At 32.4% G+C, this 15,755-nt stretch overlaps 1 protein-coding gene and 1 long non-coding RNA gene across 4 annotated transcripts in view; one reads left to right on the top strand and one right to left on the bottom strand.

Moving 5' to 3' along the window:
* Nucleotides 1-7,678, top strand: part of LOC119835992 (neural cell adhesion molecule 2-like) — a 127,611-nt gene extending 119,933 nt beyond the window's left edge. For all 3 annotated transcript variants that reach the window (XM_038361146.1, XM_038361144.1, XM_038361145.1), the window contains exons 7-14: nt 493-608; nt 1,968-2,115; nt 2,203-2,293; nt 3,203-3,341; nt 4,340-4,495; nt 5,063-5,240; nt 5,674-5,706; nt 5,819-7,678. In XM_038361146.1, coding sequence (XP_038217074.1) covers nt 493-608; nt 1,968-2,115; nt 2,203-2,293; nt 3,203-3,341; nt 4,340-4,495; nt 5,063-5,240; nt 5,674-5,706; nt 5,819-5,898 — 941 coding nt within the window. In that variant the 3' untranslated portion in view covers nt 5,899-7,678. The remainder of the gene's footprint in view (nt 1-492; nt 609-1,967; nt 2,116-2,202; nt 2,294-3,202; nt 3,342-4,339; nt 4,496-5,062; nt 5,241-5,673; nt 5,707-5,818) is intronic.
* A 5,213-nt stretch (nt 7,679-12,891) lies between these two features.
* On the bottom strand, nt 12,892-14,087 carry LOC119836050. Its single transcript, XR_005288076.1, has 2 exons — nt 13,967-14,087; nt 12,892-13,060 (listed from the first exon to the last, which is right to left on the bottom strand). It is a non-coding gene; the product is annotated as an uncharacterized LOC119836050 (long non-coding RNA).
* Between the last annotated feature and the right edge of the window lie 1,668 nt (nt 14,088-15,755).

Genomic DNA, 15,755 nt, shown 5'->3' with positions numbered 1-15,755 from the left:
TTATATCATTGTAAGTAAGTGTAGTGAAAACTAGGGTTTCTAACGTCAGAAATTGGTATAAATACTAATATAAGTACTTTTAAAGCGGGATTCAAACCTGCGTCGCTCACAGAACCGGCTGTTGATGATGTGATGAAAATGTTCCATGACCGTCACCTAGTTAGAAATCTCCCTTTCTGGCACAGCGACAAAACCATAAAAATTCTGACGTATTCACTTATAAGCGTATCCCACTAATATTATAAATGCGAAAGTTTATAAGGATGTGTGTGTGTGTTTGTTACTCTTTCACGCAAAAACTACTGAACCGATTGCAATGAAATTTGGTACGTAGACAGCTGGACAACTGGAATAACATATAAGCAAGTTTCAATCCCGATATTCCTACGGGGTACCGAGTTACGCGGGTGAAACCGCGGGGCGCAAGTAGTATATATATAAGCATATATGCAATCAATTTAAAACTAACCAGCTAACTTTCCCAATTTCCAGGGTTCTACGCGTCAGACAGCGGAAGGGTACCGGAAGGGAGCGACCTACTCCTCACGTGCGAAGCGTCTGGCTCCCCGCCCCCGCAAATCCTCTGGTCTTGGGACGGTGATAATGGCGTAAGTTATATCCAATTAATAATGACTATCGACTTATATCGTGACGTCATAGCTGTAAATTTAAAAAATTAATAATCTAATTTAAGGAATGTTTTGTTTTAAAAGAGTCAAGCAAAATATATTATTTGAGAGGGAGGGAGGGGAGGAGGGAGGGAGGTACCACTCCAAATTTTAAACTAAACGACAATAATACAAAGATCATCACTCTCTATGTCTATCGTTTGAAAATTCACGAAGTTACCAAACAACAGAACAAAAAAGAACACTGAATTGAGAACTCTTTCGTTTTTCGGAAAAAATCTAATTAATACTTATATAAAGATATGTAATTAATTGCACTTTGGTAAATCTCAAATACACAAAAGCAATAAACTACAAATTTCAACAAACAAACATAATATACACAATTTAATAATAGCAGACCGCTGGAATGTCTAGAATACTAACAGACAGTTATTGACATCGCTTTGATATGTCAAAGCAGTAGTCAGACTTCACGGAAGCGCTATTTCTAGATTTACTACGATTGAACTAAAAACGAACTTGACTGCGTACATACATTACACGTTATTTATTTGTCTTGTGGATCGTAGATTCTATTCTCGATTGAGGAAATTATTTTAACATCATAATATTACGTTAGTTTACATACAAACAGACAAAAATACTATGAAAGAGAAAAAAATATGTTTACGAACTAATATTCAGAATACAAGTATATGTGGGATGAAATATATCGATATATTATATATAATGATTTATTAATACAACTAACGGTCCGCCCCGGCTTCGCCCGTGGTACATATATAGCCTTCCTCAATAGGCTATCTAAGACTGAAAGAATTTTTCAAACGGACCAGTAGTTGCTGAGATTAGTGCGTTCAAACAAACAAACAAAGCAACTCATCAGCTTTATAATATTAGTATGGATGAGATTAAACATCATATAATTAAGATGTACTTGTAATTCTATTAATTATAGAGACAATAATATAATTATAAATTCAATGAATGAGTCGTTGTATGGAGAAGATAAGTCTATGTTTATTATATGTAATAATATCTGTTAAAACATGATTTATGCGCTTGAAGTTACGTCAGTTAGTGTATGTGTTAATGGTTGTCTCGCAAAAACGGCTGTTCGGGTATGGAAGATTTTTTTTTATAAAGATAGTTTATTGTCTCGATTTTTTTCTTTTGATCTTTAGGTATTATTTAGGTACTAACACAGACGATAATATATCTTTGTACCAGATTATGTCTATTTGGATTAAGAATACAATGTTACATTTTTCACTTACTTTTTTCATACAAACAGGTGTCAGTTGATCCTATAGTTATCCCTCTCGCTCTTTCCAGAACCACCGTTTGACAGAAAAGGACGGCGAGTTCACGGCGAACAGTGTTTTCATTAGAAACGTTAAACGACAAAATGCCGGCAAATATTACTGTTACGTCTTCAACACGGTTGGTAATGACCAAGCGGAATTAGCCGTCAATGTCTTACGTAAGTAAATCTATATAATTGTAAAAAAATCAATAAAAAAATAAAAACAACTATAGAAATAACAAACACATGTACTGATATTTTCAGGGAAACCCAGAGTGCATGTACACAGGACAGTTGTGAACTCAGATCTGAACGTAGAAGCAGTTCTGGAATGTTCTATTCACGATGAGCCCGCGTAAGTATATACATTTCAATTCAATGAAATAAAATCTATTCTGTCTGTTAAATGTTTTTAAATTGCTCTTACAAATAAGTATATACATACACTAAAATTGAGACTTAAATAAAAATAAATTTTTCGAAGAAGTGACATTATAATATGCTCTTTTGTTCAAGGCCCCAAAATCTGGTAATAATTTCCGAAAGCGAAGATAAATCCAACTAACGGCAAATCATTATAATTGATTCAGCCTTTCTGGAGTGATGCACTTAACCTGACTTTTAATTCAATAAACTTATTGTTGTTGTTTGTTTAGTTAATTTTCCTTGCAAGAAATATTTCAATTTGATTATAATATCTTCTACAATATAACAAGTCTCATTATATTCTAAACACATTTTCTACAATTTGTGTTTACATAAAATTCCAAATCTTTTCGAAACTCAAACGTATATTTCAAATTTTTTAGAAGCACATGAGTAAAACTGGCAAGGACCTCTGTGGAATATTCTATTTATGTGATGGTCCAAATCTTTTCTATTTACATTATCTATTACAACGTATTTATGTAAACTTTATTCTATGTATTTAATATTATTTTTTCTCGTTAAATTATGATGGTATTTATTTAATTATTTCTACCCTCTAATGGTGTTGGCAGAATATCAGCGTCAGGGTCCCATTGACTCTGACATTTATGCTGAGCCAAGACCCTTTTTAAGAACACAGTGCTCATTTGTCTCCGACCTTTTTTTTTCCTCTCTATGTTAATTTTTCTTTGTGTAATCGTCTTAATTTGTAATTGTCATGTATTTAATGTGTTCTTTTAATAAACTTTTTATCTATCTATCTATCTATCTATCTAAAGTTCCAAGTCTTCTCCGACTACTCTATTTTCTACATAGTATTTACAAATGGTTCCAGATCTCACATCCGTTGGTACAAAGACGGTAGACTGATTGAAGACTCTTCGAGACAGTACAGCGTCAGCACCAACGGGCAGCATTCCAATCTCACCGTGATACCATCATCTGATATGGACTTTGGGACTTTCACGTGTGAGGTAAGGACTAGACGTTATCTAATCTAGTCTAGAATAACAATAATAAATTGATATTTCAATTTATCCGCACATTCATACCAACGTTTTACAGAATACGGTGTGAAAAAGTAGCATAATACTGTGTTATGTAAGGTGAGTGAGAGGGCTGGAGACCCGTTTCCTTTTCCTTACCCTTCCGCACTACCTCTGCGAGTGTTCATGTTGGTGATCGCTTACCATCAGAAAAAAATACTAGCTCTGGGCAACCCCTTATGTTATAAAAATTCACCACTGCTCGAAACGAGGAAGGAAAACATCGTGAGGAAACCGGCCGGCGTGGTAGATAAAGGCCTGAACATATAGACTGATGATGATGAGATTTCCACATATTGATAACTAAAAGCATGATTTATTATGCCTTAAAGTATAGAATCCACTGCAATAAAAAGTGCCTGATATATATTAAGATATATGCTAATATAATTGTGTATTGAAAGAACAATGCTACAAATTTTAAATCAATCTTCAAAAATAATTTTTAAATAGCCATTTATTTTTTTTTTATTTTTAGTTTTATAGCATTGAAATGCTTTATAAATTAGAAATTTTGAAAGAATAGAAAAAATTTGATCACGAGGCAGGATTCGAACCTGCGTATCTTGCCTAACCGTAGCAACGCCTAGCCTCTCGGCCACCCGTGATCCTGCCACAGTAATCAAATTTCTTCTATTCTTTCGGTTTCATGTGCCTAAGGGGCCCCTTAGGCACATGAATACGCCCGTGGTACATAAATAGCCTATATAACTCATAAGTTGCAGCTTTCCAATGGTGAAAAATTTTTTGAAATCGGTCCAGCAGATTTTGCTTGAAAACGTTCCAAATATACAAAAATACAAAAGTACCAAAATACAAAAATACACAAATACAAAAATACATAAATACAAAAATACACAAATACAAAAATACAAAAGTACTTTATAATATTAGTGTTGTTAATCACTAAAGTCACGGATATACAGGCGGAAAACAACCTCGGCAAGCACAACAGATCCATAGAGCTGGTGCAGCGGCCGGTCGTGGAGGACTTCATGAGTGAAGGCACCAAGCTGTCCTGGACCGTCCACTCGCATCAGCCGATAGAAGCGATGGAGCTGCAACTGCGCGATGTTAATGGGGTGAGTAATTTGTTTGTTTGTTTTAACCAAAAATGAAACCACCTTCATTTGGAATTGAGTCAAATTTAAATGAAACTTTGTGAGACACAGCATCTTTCATCCTACTAGTCCTACTAGTATTATAAATGCGAAAGTTTGTAAGAATGTGTGCGTTTGTTGCTCTTTCACGCAAAAACTACTGAACCGATTGCAATGAAATTTGGTACGTAGACAGCTGGACAACTGGAATAACATATAGGCAACTTTTTATATCGATATTCCTACGGGATACGAATTTACGCGGGTGAAACCGCGGGGCGCAGCTAGTTTAAAAATAATGATCAAAGTCGGTCTAACAAGTTAAATAATGCTTATACAAGTAACTAGTGTCGGTTACTAAGTGTCGGTCTAACAAGTTATTATATGCATTACAATACATGTCCAAGAATCAAAAGTTCGACGACATCTGACATCTGCCAACCCGCACTTGGTCAGCGTGGTGGATTATAGCCTGAACCCTCATAGGAGGCATGCATCCCAGCAGTGGGAACATATATGGGCTGATGATGACGATTAGTAATAATTTAGGACGAAGATTGGCGCACGGTGTCGGTGCCGGTGCCGGCGGGCGGCGCGCGGCGCGGGCTCCCCGTCTCCTTCGAGCTGGAGGCGGCGGACGTCGGCGCTGGCAAGTACGAGGTGGCGGTGAAGGTGCGCAACAGCAAGGGCTGGAGCCAGCACGCCGACCCCGCGCTCGTGGATATCGGTGAGACTTGTAGCTTAGAGAAGATCAGAGCGGCCGACTGAGCTGAAGGTTCGTGGTAGGCGATCTCCACCGGCCGTGAACAGAGGGCATTCGCAGAGGTAGTGCGGATGCGATGCCCGCTTTTAAGGGGTAAGGGATGGAAAGAAGGAATGGACTGGGAAGGGCGATAAAAAGGAACCATACACAAAAATACAGTCGTTTTGAAGTCTATTGAAAAATTTAAATTGCACGTTTATTTTTTCTTTTGTTTGCTTTTTTTTTTGTTCAAATCAGCTTAAAAACTGACATGATGTAATTAAACATATCATCATATTTTTTGCCTACATTTTTTTGTTATTACACTACCTATGTACATTATTTTTTTATTTACTTTTAATTTTTTGCTCTATTGTTTTTTGTTTTATTTTACTTTATTTTTTTATTTTTATTTTAGAAGCGCAACCAGAGTACATCCGACCTGCATCAGGTAAATATCGTTATAATTTTTTCTTTTGTTTTTTTTTTTTACTTTCCATAAATTTTTAATTACCTGAATATTTTATTAATTTAATTAAACATTCATTATTTTCTTGTTTCAGTTTATCTGCCGAGCAGTGCATACTCAATTCGACCGTCGCTGGCTCTACTGCCCCTCATTTACGTTCTGGTTCGATTTTAAACGACACTTAGATTAAATATTATTTATTTATAGACAGGCGTATCGGTGTTAAGACAATTCCGCTGTGCTATGCGATTCGACTGAGAATGGGAAAGCTAATGACCATTATGGACCAGTTTATTGTCAAATATCATTTGATATTGAGATATGATTTACTTTTACATTTTGGTATTACAATAAATATATATTAGCCCGTTTTACATCGAATGAAAATATAAACGTAGTTGTTTGACTTGGACTATTAATACGTATGACTGAAAACTATGACAACGTCACAAAATGGCGCAGAATTGATCCTATTCTTAGTGGAATCGCATTGTTAAATCTCATTTTAAAAGTCAATACGTTAATGTGGATAAATGATTCTATACATTTAAATAGCGAACAGATTTCATTTTTAAATATCCGAACTGTTCCAAATTCAAATTTTAATATGTTTAAAACAGCATTTTTTCACAATTTGAATTTCGAATGTTCTCCAAATTACAAATTCGTTCACAGAGGCTAAACGTATATGACTAATAAAATAAGATGAAATCTCGCTTTTGCTGTTCCCAATTCCTGCGATATAAATATAAATAATGCGATAAAAATTATCACATCTTTGAAAAGTACAAAATCGGAACGCCAAGATACTTAATTGTATTAAATGAAGCATTAGTTTTATGTCAAATTTACTACAGCGATTCTAACCTTTTTTTTTTGTAAATATTTCATTTTATAATAACATTAAACTCTGATTTAAATACAAAATGCGTCGGAGTGTACTTTAAAATGCCATTTTTTTGCTGTTTGTGGAAATACAAAAAAAAAAAATAATGCAGTGATTGCACAATCTATAGTTTTTTTTTTAATTTTAATAACAATAATTTTGAACAAAGAACAATTACTCCGATGCAATTAGCTTATATTAATTTAGGCATCTCACGTTATTATAATTAAAATCATAGGTTATTATTACCAAAGTGTAATTAAGTTAATCACATATAGTTTTAAGTTTATTTCGTTTAATTAACGCTTATAAATATTTATTCGTATCGCTTACGTAACTAATTGTAAAGTATGCATTGAAATTGACTCTTCGAACCTGTTGAAACTAAATACTCTATTATTGGTCTTTAACGGTACATTAAAAGTTACTGCAATCCAAGTATAATAATACTTGAACATGATAATTGGCTAATTTCCTCGATAACGTGTTTTTTTTTGTGCTGGCAATAAACGACTTTTTATTTGGCAATTGGAAAATTTGCTGGTAACATTTTTAATAGATGTTTTTTTTTTTTAAATAGCGAAGAGTCAGACCATTTGTAATTTATTCATTACGTGATGTTTTTAAAGTTAATGCATTAGTGACAGTGAATTTTATCTAGATTTAAATAGTAATTTACCATCTCTATGAGTGACAGTTACGAATTTTATAACTATGGTTTTTACACAGACTACAAATACATTTTTTGACAATGCAGTGATTAATTTAATGTAATACAACATATTATATTTTAAAATAAACTATATTTTTGTTTAAGTAATTTCTCATATGTAGTAGGTAGCTCGTTTTATCTAGTTAAACTCAAAGAGATGGAAGCCATATTTATGATACTAATTACAATAATTACCAGTGAAAGCCTTGAATTGTGCCTACAATAGATACGATGTGCTTTACCCATAAAGTTCCAGTTTATACCTTTGTATTATCGAAAAATTATAAAAAATAAGGCATAAAAACCTTTTTCGTAGTATCGCTGGCATGAAGCATCTGTGTGTGAAAAAAAAAAAAGAAAAAGTCAATGGAACGTTTTTGAATTTAGAATAATATAGAGGTCTTACTGAAGAGAATTTACAAATATAAATATAGTTTTGACCTAAAATTTATCGATAATACAAAGGATGTAGTATTTACTAGTCTTAATGCTTATTGTAATGTTAGCTCGTTGTTATATTTAAAATCGTGTTAATAAAGTACAGAGTGAAGTAAATAATGTTTTAAATCCACGTCTGATTTTTTAATTCGTCCGACTTTATGATAAATAATATAAACATCTATTTCTTTTGCTTTGAATGATATGTTTATATCATTTTAGTAAAGTTTTCTCGGACAATGGAAAATCGGCAAACCAGAGAGATTACATAACATTCAATAGTACAATTAGAGATTAGGAAAAATCGCCTTCCTAACAAAATAATCGATTAAAAAAAACATGAATTTACATTTAAACCATAAATGACATGACTAGTATTTCTATTTTAAAATATTGCTTATTATGTAATATACTATGTATTCATGTTTAAGTAATACCTTTTTTTAATATAAATAACAATTTAAACAATGAACAAATTAGCTAAATTGTCTAACGCACATAATAAAAAGCCTCGAATTAGTAATTTTAATGAAATTATGCAATTATTGTTTTTTTTATAATCAAACCATTTTACAATTGGCTCTTAATATAGCTGAAATGTCAACAGATAAACTAAAGTGACAGTTGGTCACAGATCATAAAATATTGTTACCACGCTCCTTTTTTATATTGGCAACACTCAGTCTGAATTAATTTTACAGTATTATGGATTGGTTATAATTCGTGTTATTTTTAGTTAGGTGTCAGTTTAAATTCTATAAATGAATATAAATCACTGTATATTAATGATTGTAACTAATTTTATTAAATGAACAAACTGTAATCAGATCGTGTGTTCCAATATAAATGTTATTGTAATAATTTTAAACGCATTCAGGAATGAGTTCATTAAAACCATAGTATATTAACTTTTTAATATAAAATGCTTACCACATTTTTTTATATTTTTACAATGATAGTGACAGTTTATTTGAAGATAAGTATACTCTATCCTGAATATGTTTATAGTTAAAAAAATCGGCAGGTCCTGTTATAATATTAAAATTTGATGTACAAGTTATGTGGTGCCTTCTTATTATAAACAGAAGGTGATATTTTGTCGTAAATAAATGATTAATGTTTGTAAATAATTACACATACGCCTTTGTTTTATTTCTAATCAACCGTTTAAATCTAGCTAGGCTTTAATTCTATAGCCATAGAGCTATAAAATTACATTTTACTATGTAAACCTATAAATTTTTGATTTGAAATGTTGATCTTATAAAAAGTGAAGTCCCGTGCCCCCTAGTAGGGTATGAAGATGATATACATCTGTTTCACTGATCGATTTTTTTTATGGACAAGTAGGTGATCGTCCTGCCTGTCCTGTCCTGTCCTGCCAGACCGAGACGATTTTTTGCGTCCCCACCGGGAATCGAACCCAGGACCCTTCGGTTCTGCGCTCAAGCGTTAACCACTGTACCAAGGAGGCGGTTGATCTTATAGAATCTCCTTTTTTCTATTAATCTTTAAAATGACGTGTCGTCTGGTGTAAAACAAAGCACGCCGCCCATAAGCACCCACTCCGCAAGGAAGTGACTGTGTTGCTGTCCTCAAATAAGAATTGGTGGTTGGAAAAGATGCATTTATTTTAAAATACTTTCAAATGATTCGTGAGAACTCACTTTTTTAAATTATTACATCTATTAAAAACTATATGCTCTATTTTAATAGAGGATAATTTTCCTTATGTTACTATATTCATACGAACCCAAATAAATACAATTTATACTGGCTCGTTACTTCGTTATATGTCTGTTTATTACCCTGGGCATTTTTAGTAAAACTAAATTATTTTTATACGATTACGTAAAATCACAAAAAAAATTGATTCAGGTATTATATAATACTAGATTTTTTATGTTCGACGTCGCCCATATCTACTTAGTATATGACCATTTTATAGCATTTTTTTTATATCATCGTCGGCAATGGGGCTGGTGGGTCGCCTGTTGGCAAGCCACCGCCCATGGGCATTTGAAGAGGCGTAAGGTCGGTTACAGACCTTAAAGGAAATGGTAAGAAAAAGGATAAGTAATAAAAGAATCGGTAATTTAAATATGAATGTCTTAATAAAGTATCTACTAGATATACTACCGGTTTCGCCCATCTACATAGCTTATGTCACTCAGTAAAGATGCAGCTTTTTAAAGGTGAAAGAATTTTTTAAATCTGTTCAGTATTTTGAGTGTAACAACATTACAAACATGCATACAAAATGTAATATTAATAAGCCTTTGATTACATTATATTACGATATGATAATAGTCATTCTATATTTTCTCTTCATGATTGATTTTATTAATTATTTATATTTAATTATTCATATATTACAATTAAAATTTGGTTTTTGTTTTTGCTATTTTTTTACACATTTACTTATGGCGTTTTATTTATCTTTGGCGAACTTAATTACAAGATTTTTTGATAATTATTTAATTTATAGAATCCTTTTATATCGTTAGTTAATTTGTATAATGAAGATTAAATACATAATTATCCGTTGATTAAATATTGATTCGATCAAATTTATAGCCTTAAAATTAAGGCTAATGGGTATTTAGCATTATAATTAATTTAAACTTCAGGTTAAATGAATTAATCGGAATGCAAATATCCGCAATTATTTACAGTACATTGTGTTATTTCAAAACTAATTTAAAATTCTATTGAATAAAAACATGCGTAATATAAAAAACGTCCATTAACTAGCTATAACCCGCGGTGTCACTTGTTTAGTATAGTAAAAAGTAATGTTCTGATCCAGTTTATAATATCTAGACCAAATTTCATATAAATACGATTAGCTGTTTTATAAAAGAGTACTAGACATCCATACGTACAAACTTTCGCGTTTATTATGTTAGTAGCATATAAATTTAAAAGAATACTATATAATATGATCACTTTAGCTTGATTTACACATTTTTTTATTATGACTGACTTATTTTATTTAATATGTTTTTAAGCGTAAATGTCTATGTTCTATCAAAGACTATATAATACTGTAGAGTATAGACGCAATTTTAATACGAGAATTAAAAAAAAAAATAAAAATTGGGGCATTTTTGTTCAGTTTTGATAGGCTCCGTCATGGATGTGTGTGATGAGTTTAGTTCTATCTAATGCTTTGGTAAAAGCTTCGCCAGTGGTTCAGGCGAAACTGGGGCGAACAATTAGTTAAAACTAAAAAGATTCTCATGTGCACTTAGTCATAATTATAGATATATAGATAAATAATCAATTCATATGAATCAATTCTATTTCACTATCTCAAATTCATGAAAAAACTATACATTAACTAGCTTTTGCGCGCTTCGCACGCGTTAAATTCGGAGTAGTTTAATTGATCTTATTATACATATTTATTTATTTATTTATTCTTTATAGTACATATTACCGAAAAGTAAATTGACATTGTAAAAAAAACAATCTTCTTGAATCACTCTATCTATTATAAAAACCCCCATCAAAATCCGTTGCGTAGTTTTAAAGATTTAATCATACATAGGCACAGGGATAGAGAAAGAGACCTTGTTTCATACTATGTAGTGATACACGATAACGTGTATACTGACAATAAGGATTGTATCATACTGGTTCGCATGTGCGTTAATTGCCTCTAAAAGCCTAAACGATTAACTTAATAGATACGCATCACGTGTTGGTCAGTGAAACTTTGATGATTAAACAGTGCGTAAACGATCGTTTCCTTGCAATCGTAATTCGTAACATAAATGCTTAATATGCCTTTGATTAACGTCTAATGTTAGTTAATGCCGGGATGTTGTTTCCAAATGTTGGCAGGGGCGAGGTCGGGTTTTGTGTATTGGGGACGAACGTGGTTCTTGTAATCTGAGGCATATCCTTATATTATATGATAAGTTGGGCGTGGGACGTTTGGGCGTTGTAATACGAGGGCCAGCTTGTATCGGGGTATCATGTCCTCCGAAGTTCGGCGTGCAATCCTTCCTACTAATATTATAAATGCGAAAGTTTGTAAGGATGTGTGTGTGTGTGTGTGGCTCTTTCACGCAAAAACGATTGAACCGATTACAATGAAATTTAGTACGTAGACAGCTGGATAACTGGAATAACATATAGGCAACTCTTTATCCCGATATTCCTACGGGATACGGACTTACGCGGATGAAACCGTGGGGCGCAGCTAGTAGCATATAAAAGGTGTTGTGTTTCGTGCGATTGGGGGAGCCGGAAGCCGATTTCTTTACCTCGTCTTTCCCAATCTACTTCTATATTTTTTCGTAAACTTCCAAAAAGCAATTAAAATAGTATAATCTAGTTACTGAGATTAATGTCACTTCATTATTTTAAAGAGAAAGAGTAATTATTTTAATTTATAAATGTGAAATCGATAAATTGTACAATAAGCACATGGTATGATAGGTCAAGCTAGATTCGAATTATTTACAATCCATACAGATATAATGGAAGCTACGCTACGTTAGGTTTATTTGTCGATTCGTAACCTAGATCTGGTGGACCTTAGGGATAAAGTAAATTCACAGCGTAATATATAACTGCGATAAATTCCCCTTATTTATATCATAGCGGGCAGCTGAAGTGGATGTTGGCCTGATAGTAGTGATCACCACCGCCCATGAACATTCGTATAGCTACTGCAAATGGGCTGCCCGCTTTGAAGGGGTATGGATAAAGACTAAAAAGAAGGGATGAACTGGATACTTACCCGTTCTTTATAAATGCGAAATATAATATTCCTGGACTCATTATAATATGTAATAAGCTAAAGATTATTATTACGATTGTATCGCATGATTCTGAAACGATTTTGTAATAAAGTTTAACCCCTGTAATAAGATTTCTGTGGTTTAACTATATCGGGGTTTATTAATAAACTTGTTAAGTGTTTAAATACATTTAAACACTTAACAGTTTAAGTAATAATCAATATATATATATATATATATATATATATATATATATATATATATATATTGATTATTACATTATTAGATATAATACATTAGTGAGAGGTTATTTTATTTAAATAATACAACAAGCGACTGTGTGTCTTTAACTGTTTGATAAGAAATAAAAAAAAAATTTAATCAGGTTCCTTTATTTAAGTATTTGCATTTGCCAGAAAACATGATGAACATTATTATTATCTTAAAATATTACTGAGCAATAAGCTATATTTTCTTTTTATTACATAAAAAAGATAATACGGACCTACAATTAAGACAGCTTGTATCGTAGGCCTGTAACCCTTTCTGAAATCAAAATAGAAAGTAATTTACTCCTCCAGCTGATTCTATTGTAGCATACCTATGCTAAACTAACTAAATTACACAATAACTTTTAAAATTCTTGCAGAAGAAATAGTTAATACAGGATAAAGCTGAAGTTTCAACCCTTTGTTTTTTACATTTATTTTACAATCACACTATCACACTTCACATGAATATTATAAACTACGGTCCGCCCCGGCTTCACCCGTGGTACATATATTGTAGGAACCAAATTTCACCTTTATGCGTTTAGCAGATTCTGAGATTTCGTGATGAGTGTCCTTTCGCTTTTAAATAAACAGGATAAATTTATTCGAGTATTTTAATTAATTAAAACATGAGTTTTGACATAAGCTATTTCACAAGCATATATGTATGTAGGTATTTTAGCATTGATACTTGTAAGTTTAATTTTTAGTTTATATTATAACATCTGATTTTCGATTTTCATTAAGTTTTTGAAGTAAGTGCAACGGAAAAAACGACAGGTAAGAGACACAAATACAAAAATGTGTAGAATGAAGCTGGCAAAGAATGAGACAGAAATATACATACTATTTTATATATATTCATCTCATTCTTTTGTCGTTTTAATGAAGTTTCACTTCTATCGTGTGTGAATGGCACACACAACTTTTTTTATAATTACCAAATTGTTCATCATTTTTATCCAATCCAATATTAGACTAACAAACTCAACCATAATTAGTTATAAACACATTAGCCATTACACTGTTACAAGTAAAATTGATATTAAACTGCACTTCCAAGTGTATTGAAATCCAATCCAACATGCCTAATTAATAGAAAAAATCACCGTGTAATACGCAATAACTGTAATTTAAAGAAAAAACCAACCGCCGAATCAAATTCGCCTAAATTACATACCATTTTAATTCTGCAGGAATAACGTGTATAACTCATATTAATTAATGCTGTATTAATTTATTTATTACATAAAAAACGCATTTATTACAAAGTTTGATTTGTGAATGCTAATACACAAATACTCACGGGTTGAATTATTTACATGCAATCATTGAATGTACTTGTAATAATTAGAATTGATTGCTGGTATGATTCGATTCTAATTACTGGAGTACTTGCTAAAGGTTTTTTCAAACAGATTGCATCATCATCATCATCAGCCCATATATGTTCCCACTGCTCACACAGGCCTCCTATGAGGGCTCAGGCCGTAATCCACCACGCTGGCCGAGCGCGGGTTTGCAGATGTCACATGACGTCGAACTTTTGATTCTCGGACATGCCGGTTTCCTCACGATGTTTTCCTTCACCGTTTTAAGCAGTGAAAAACATGCGCAGATAAATTGAAAAATCAATTTATTTCTTGTACGCTCGCCCGGTCTCGAACCCCGGCTTATCGATTTTAAAATCCGAGTTTCTGACCACTGAGCCACCACTGCTTTTTTGGATCTATATTTAGTGCCGGTACCACTTTTTGCATTTGTTTTTGTACTCGTATAGTATTATGCTATCGGTGGTTTTTTGACAGTAGGAAGAGAAGAAGGAAGAAGGAGAAGAGTGGAAGAAGAGAAAATAAAAAAAAAATTATGAGTGTATTCGATTCGTGCTGATTCGTCTTGATTTAAACAGATTATTCATAGATTTTCATAGTTGTGGAAAGCTTGTCTTAATTTAGCGTAACAGTATGTAAAATTAGGACATTTATTGAAATGCTTTATAAGCATATAGCATGCCGCATAATGTTTCAGGATAATTTACGTCAATGTTATTTTAAAAACCAAACACAACCATGAAAATGAGCTTAAAAAATTATTTTATACTTTTATTCAACGGAATACATAGTGTTAGAGTAAACATCACAGCCCCGGCAAAATATGACAATTGGCAAACATTTTTGAAGTAAATCAAAATAAGTTCAATTTAACATCTTTTGAAAGTGATTTTACAATAAAAACAAATAATTTATTTTGTGAAAACAGAGGTACTGCATAATGCAATGATATTATATGCGCCCCGCGGTTCCACCCGTGTAAGTCCGTATCCCATAGGAATATCGGGATAAAAAGTTGCCTGTATATTATTCCAGTTGTCCAGCTATCTACGTACCAAATTTCATTGCAATCGATCCAGTAGTTTTTGCGTGAAAGCGCAACAAACACACACACATCCTTACAAACTTTCGCATTTGTAATATTAGTAGGTAGGATAATTACCTTAAAGCTTGTTTGTAAGAACTAATTTAAAACTAGATTGAACTGGTTTCATTGAGTCTAGACAAGATCATGACTCCCTTTATATCGCATGACTGCAGACCACAAAGCGGTGACATCCTTCCCTATTCAATTATATAAAAAAAATCTATGTCATATGATAAAACAGTGGGTAATGCTAAATAGGTTTAGCGATATCATTTATTTAGAAAAAAAAAAAAACATGGAAAACATCAACTAATCAAAACAAATGCACATTTAGCTATCATTATATTTGAATTAAAAAATTTCTAGTTAATATAGCTAAAATATAATTAACCACACGGGCTTGAGTAGTCCAGGGAAAAACCCGCATAGTGGAATCTGGGAGAAATCCCTGAGAATAAGAAATGACATGGAGGTTATGACGTATCCTATATCCATCATCTATGATTGTATCCTCAAGTTTTAAACTATCATCACATCGAATTTCATCTAAA

This window comes from Zerene cesonia, chromosome 22, assembly GCF_012273895.1.
Source record: "Zerene cesonia ecotype Mississippi chromosome 22, Zerene_cesonia_1.1, whole genome shotgun sequence".
NCBI lineage: Eukaryota > Metazoa > Arthropoda > Insecta > Lepidoptera > Pieridae > Zerene > Zerene cesonia.
Note: the sequence above shows the minus strand (reverse complement) of the source record. Positions and strands in the feature narration are given on the sequence as shown.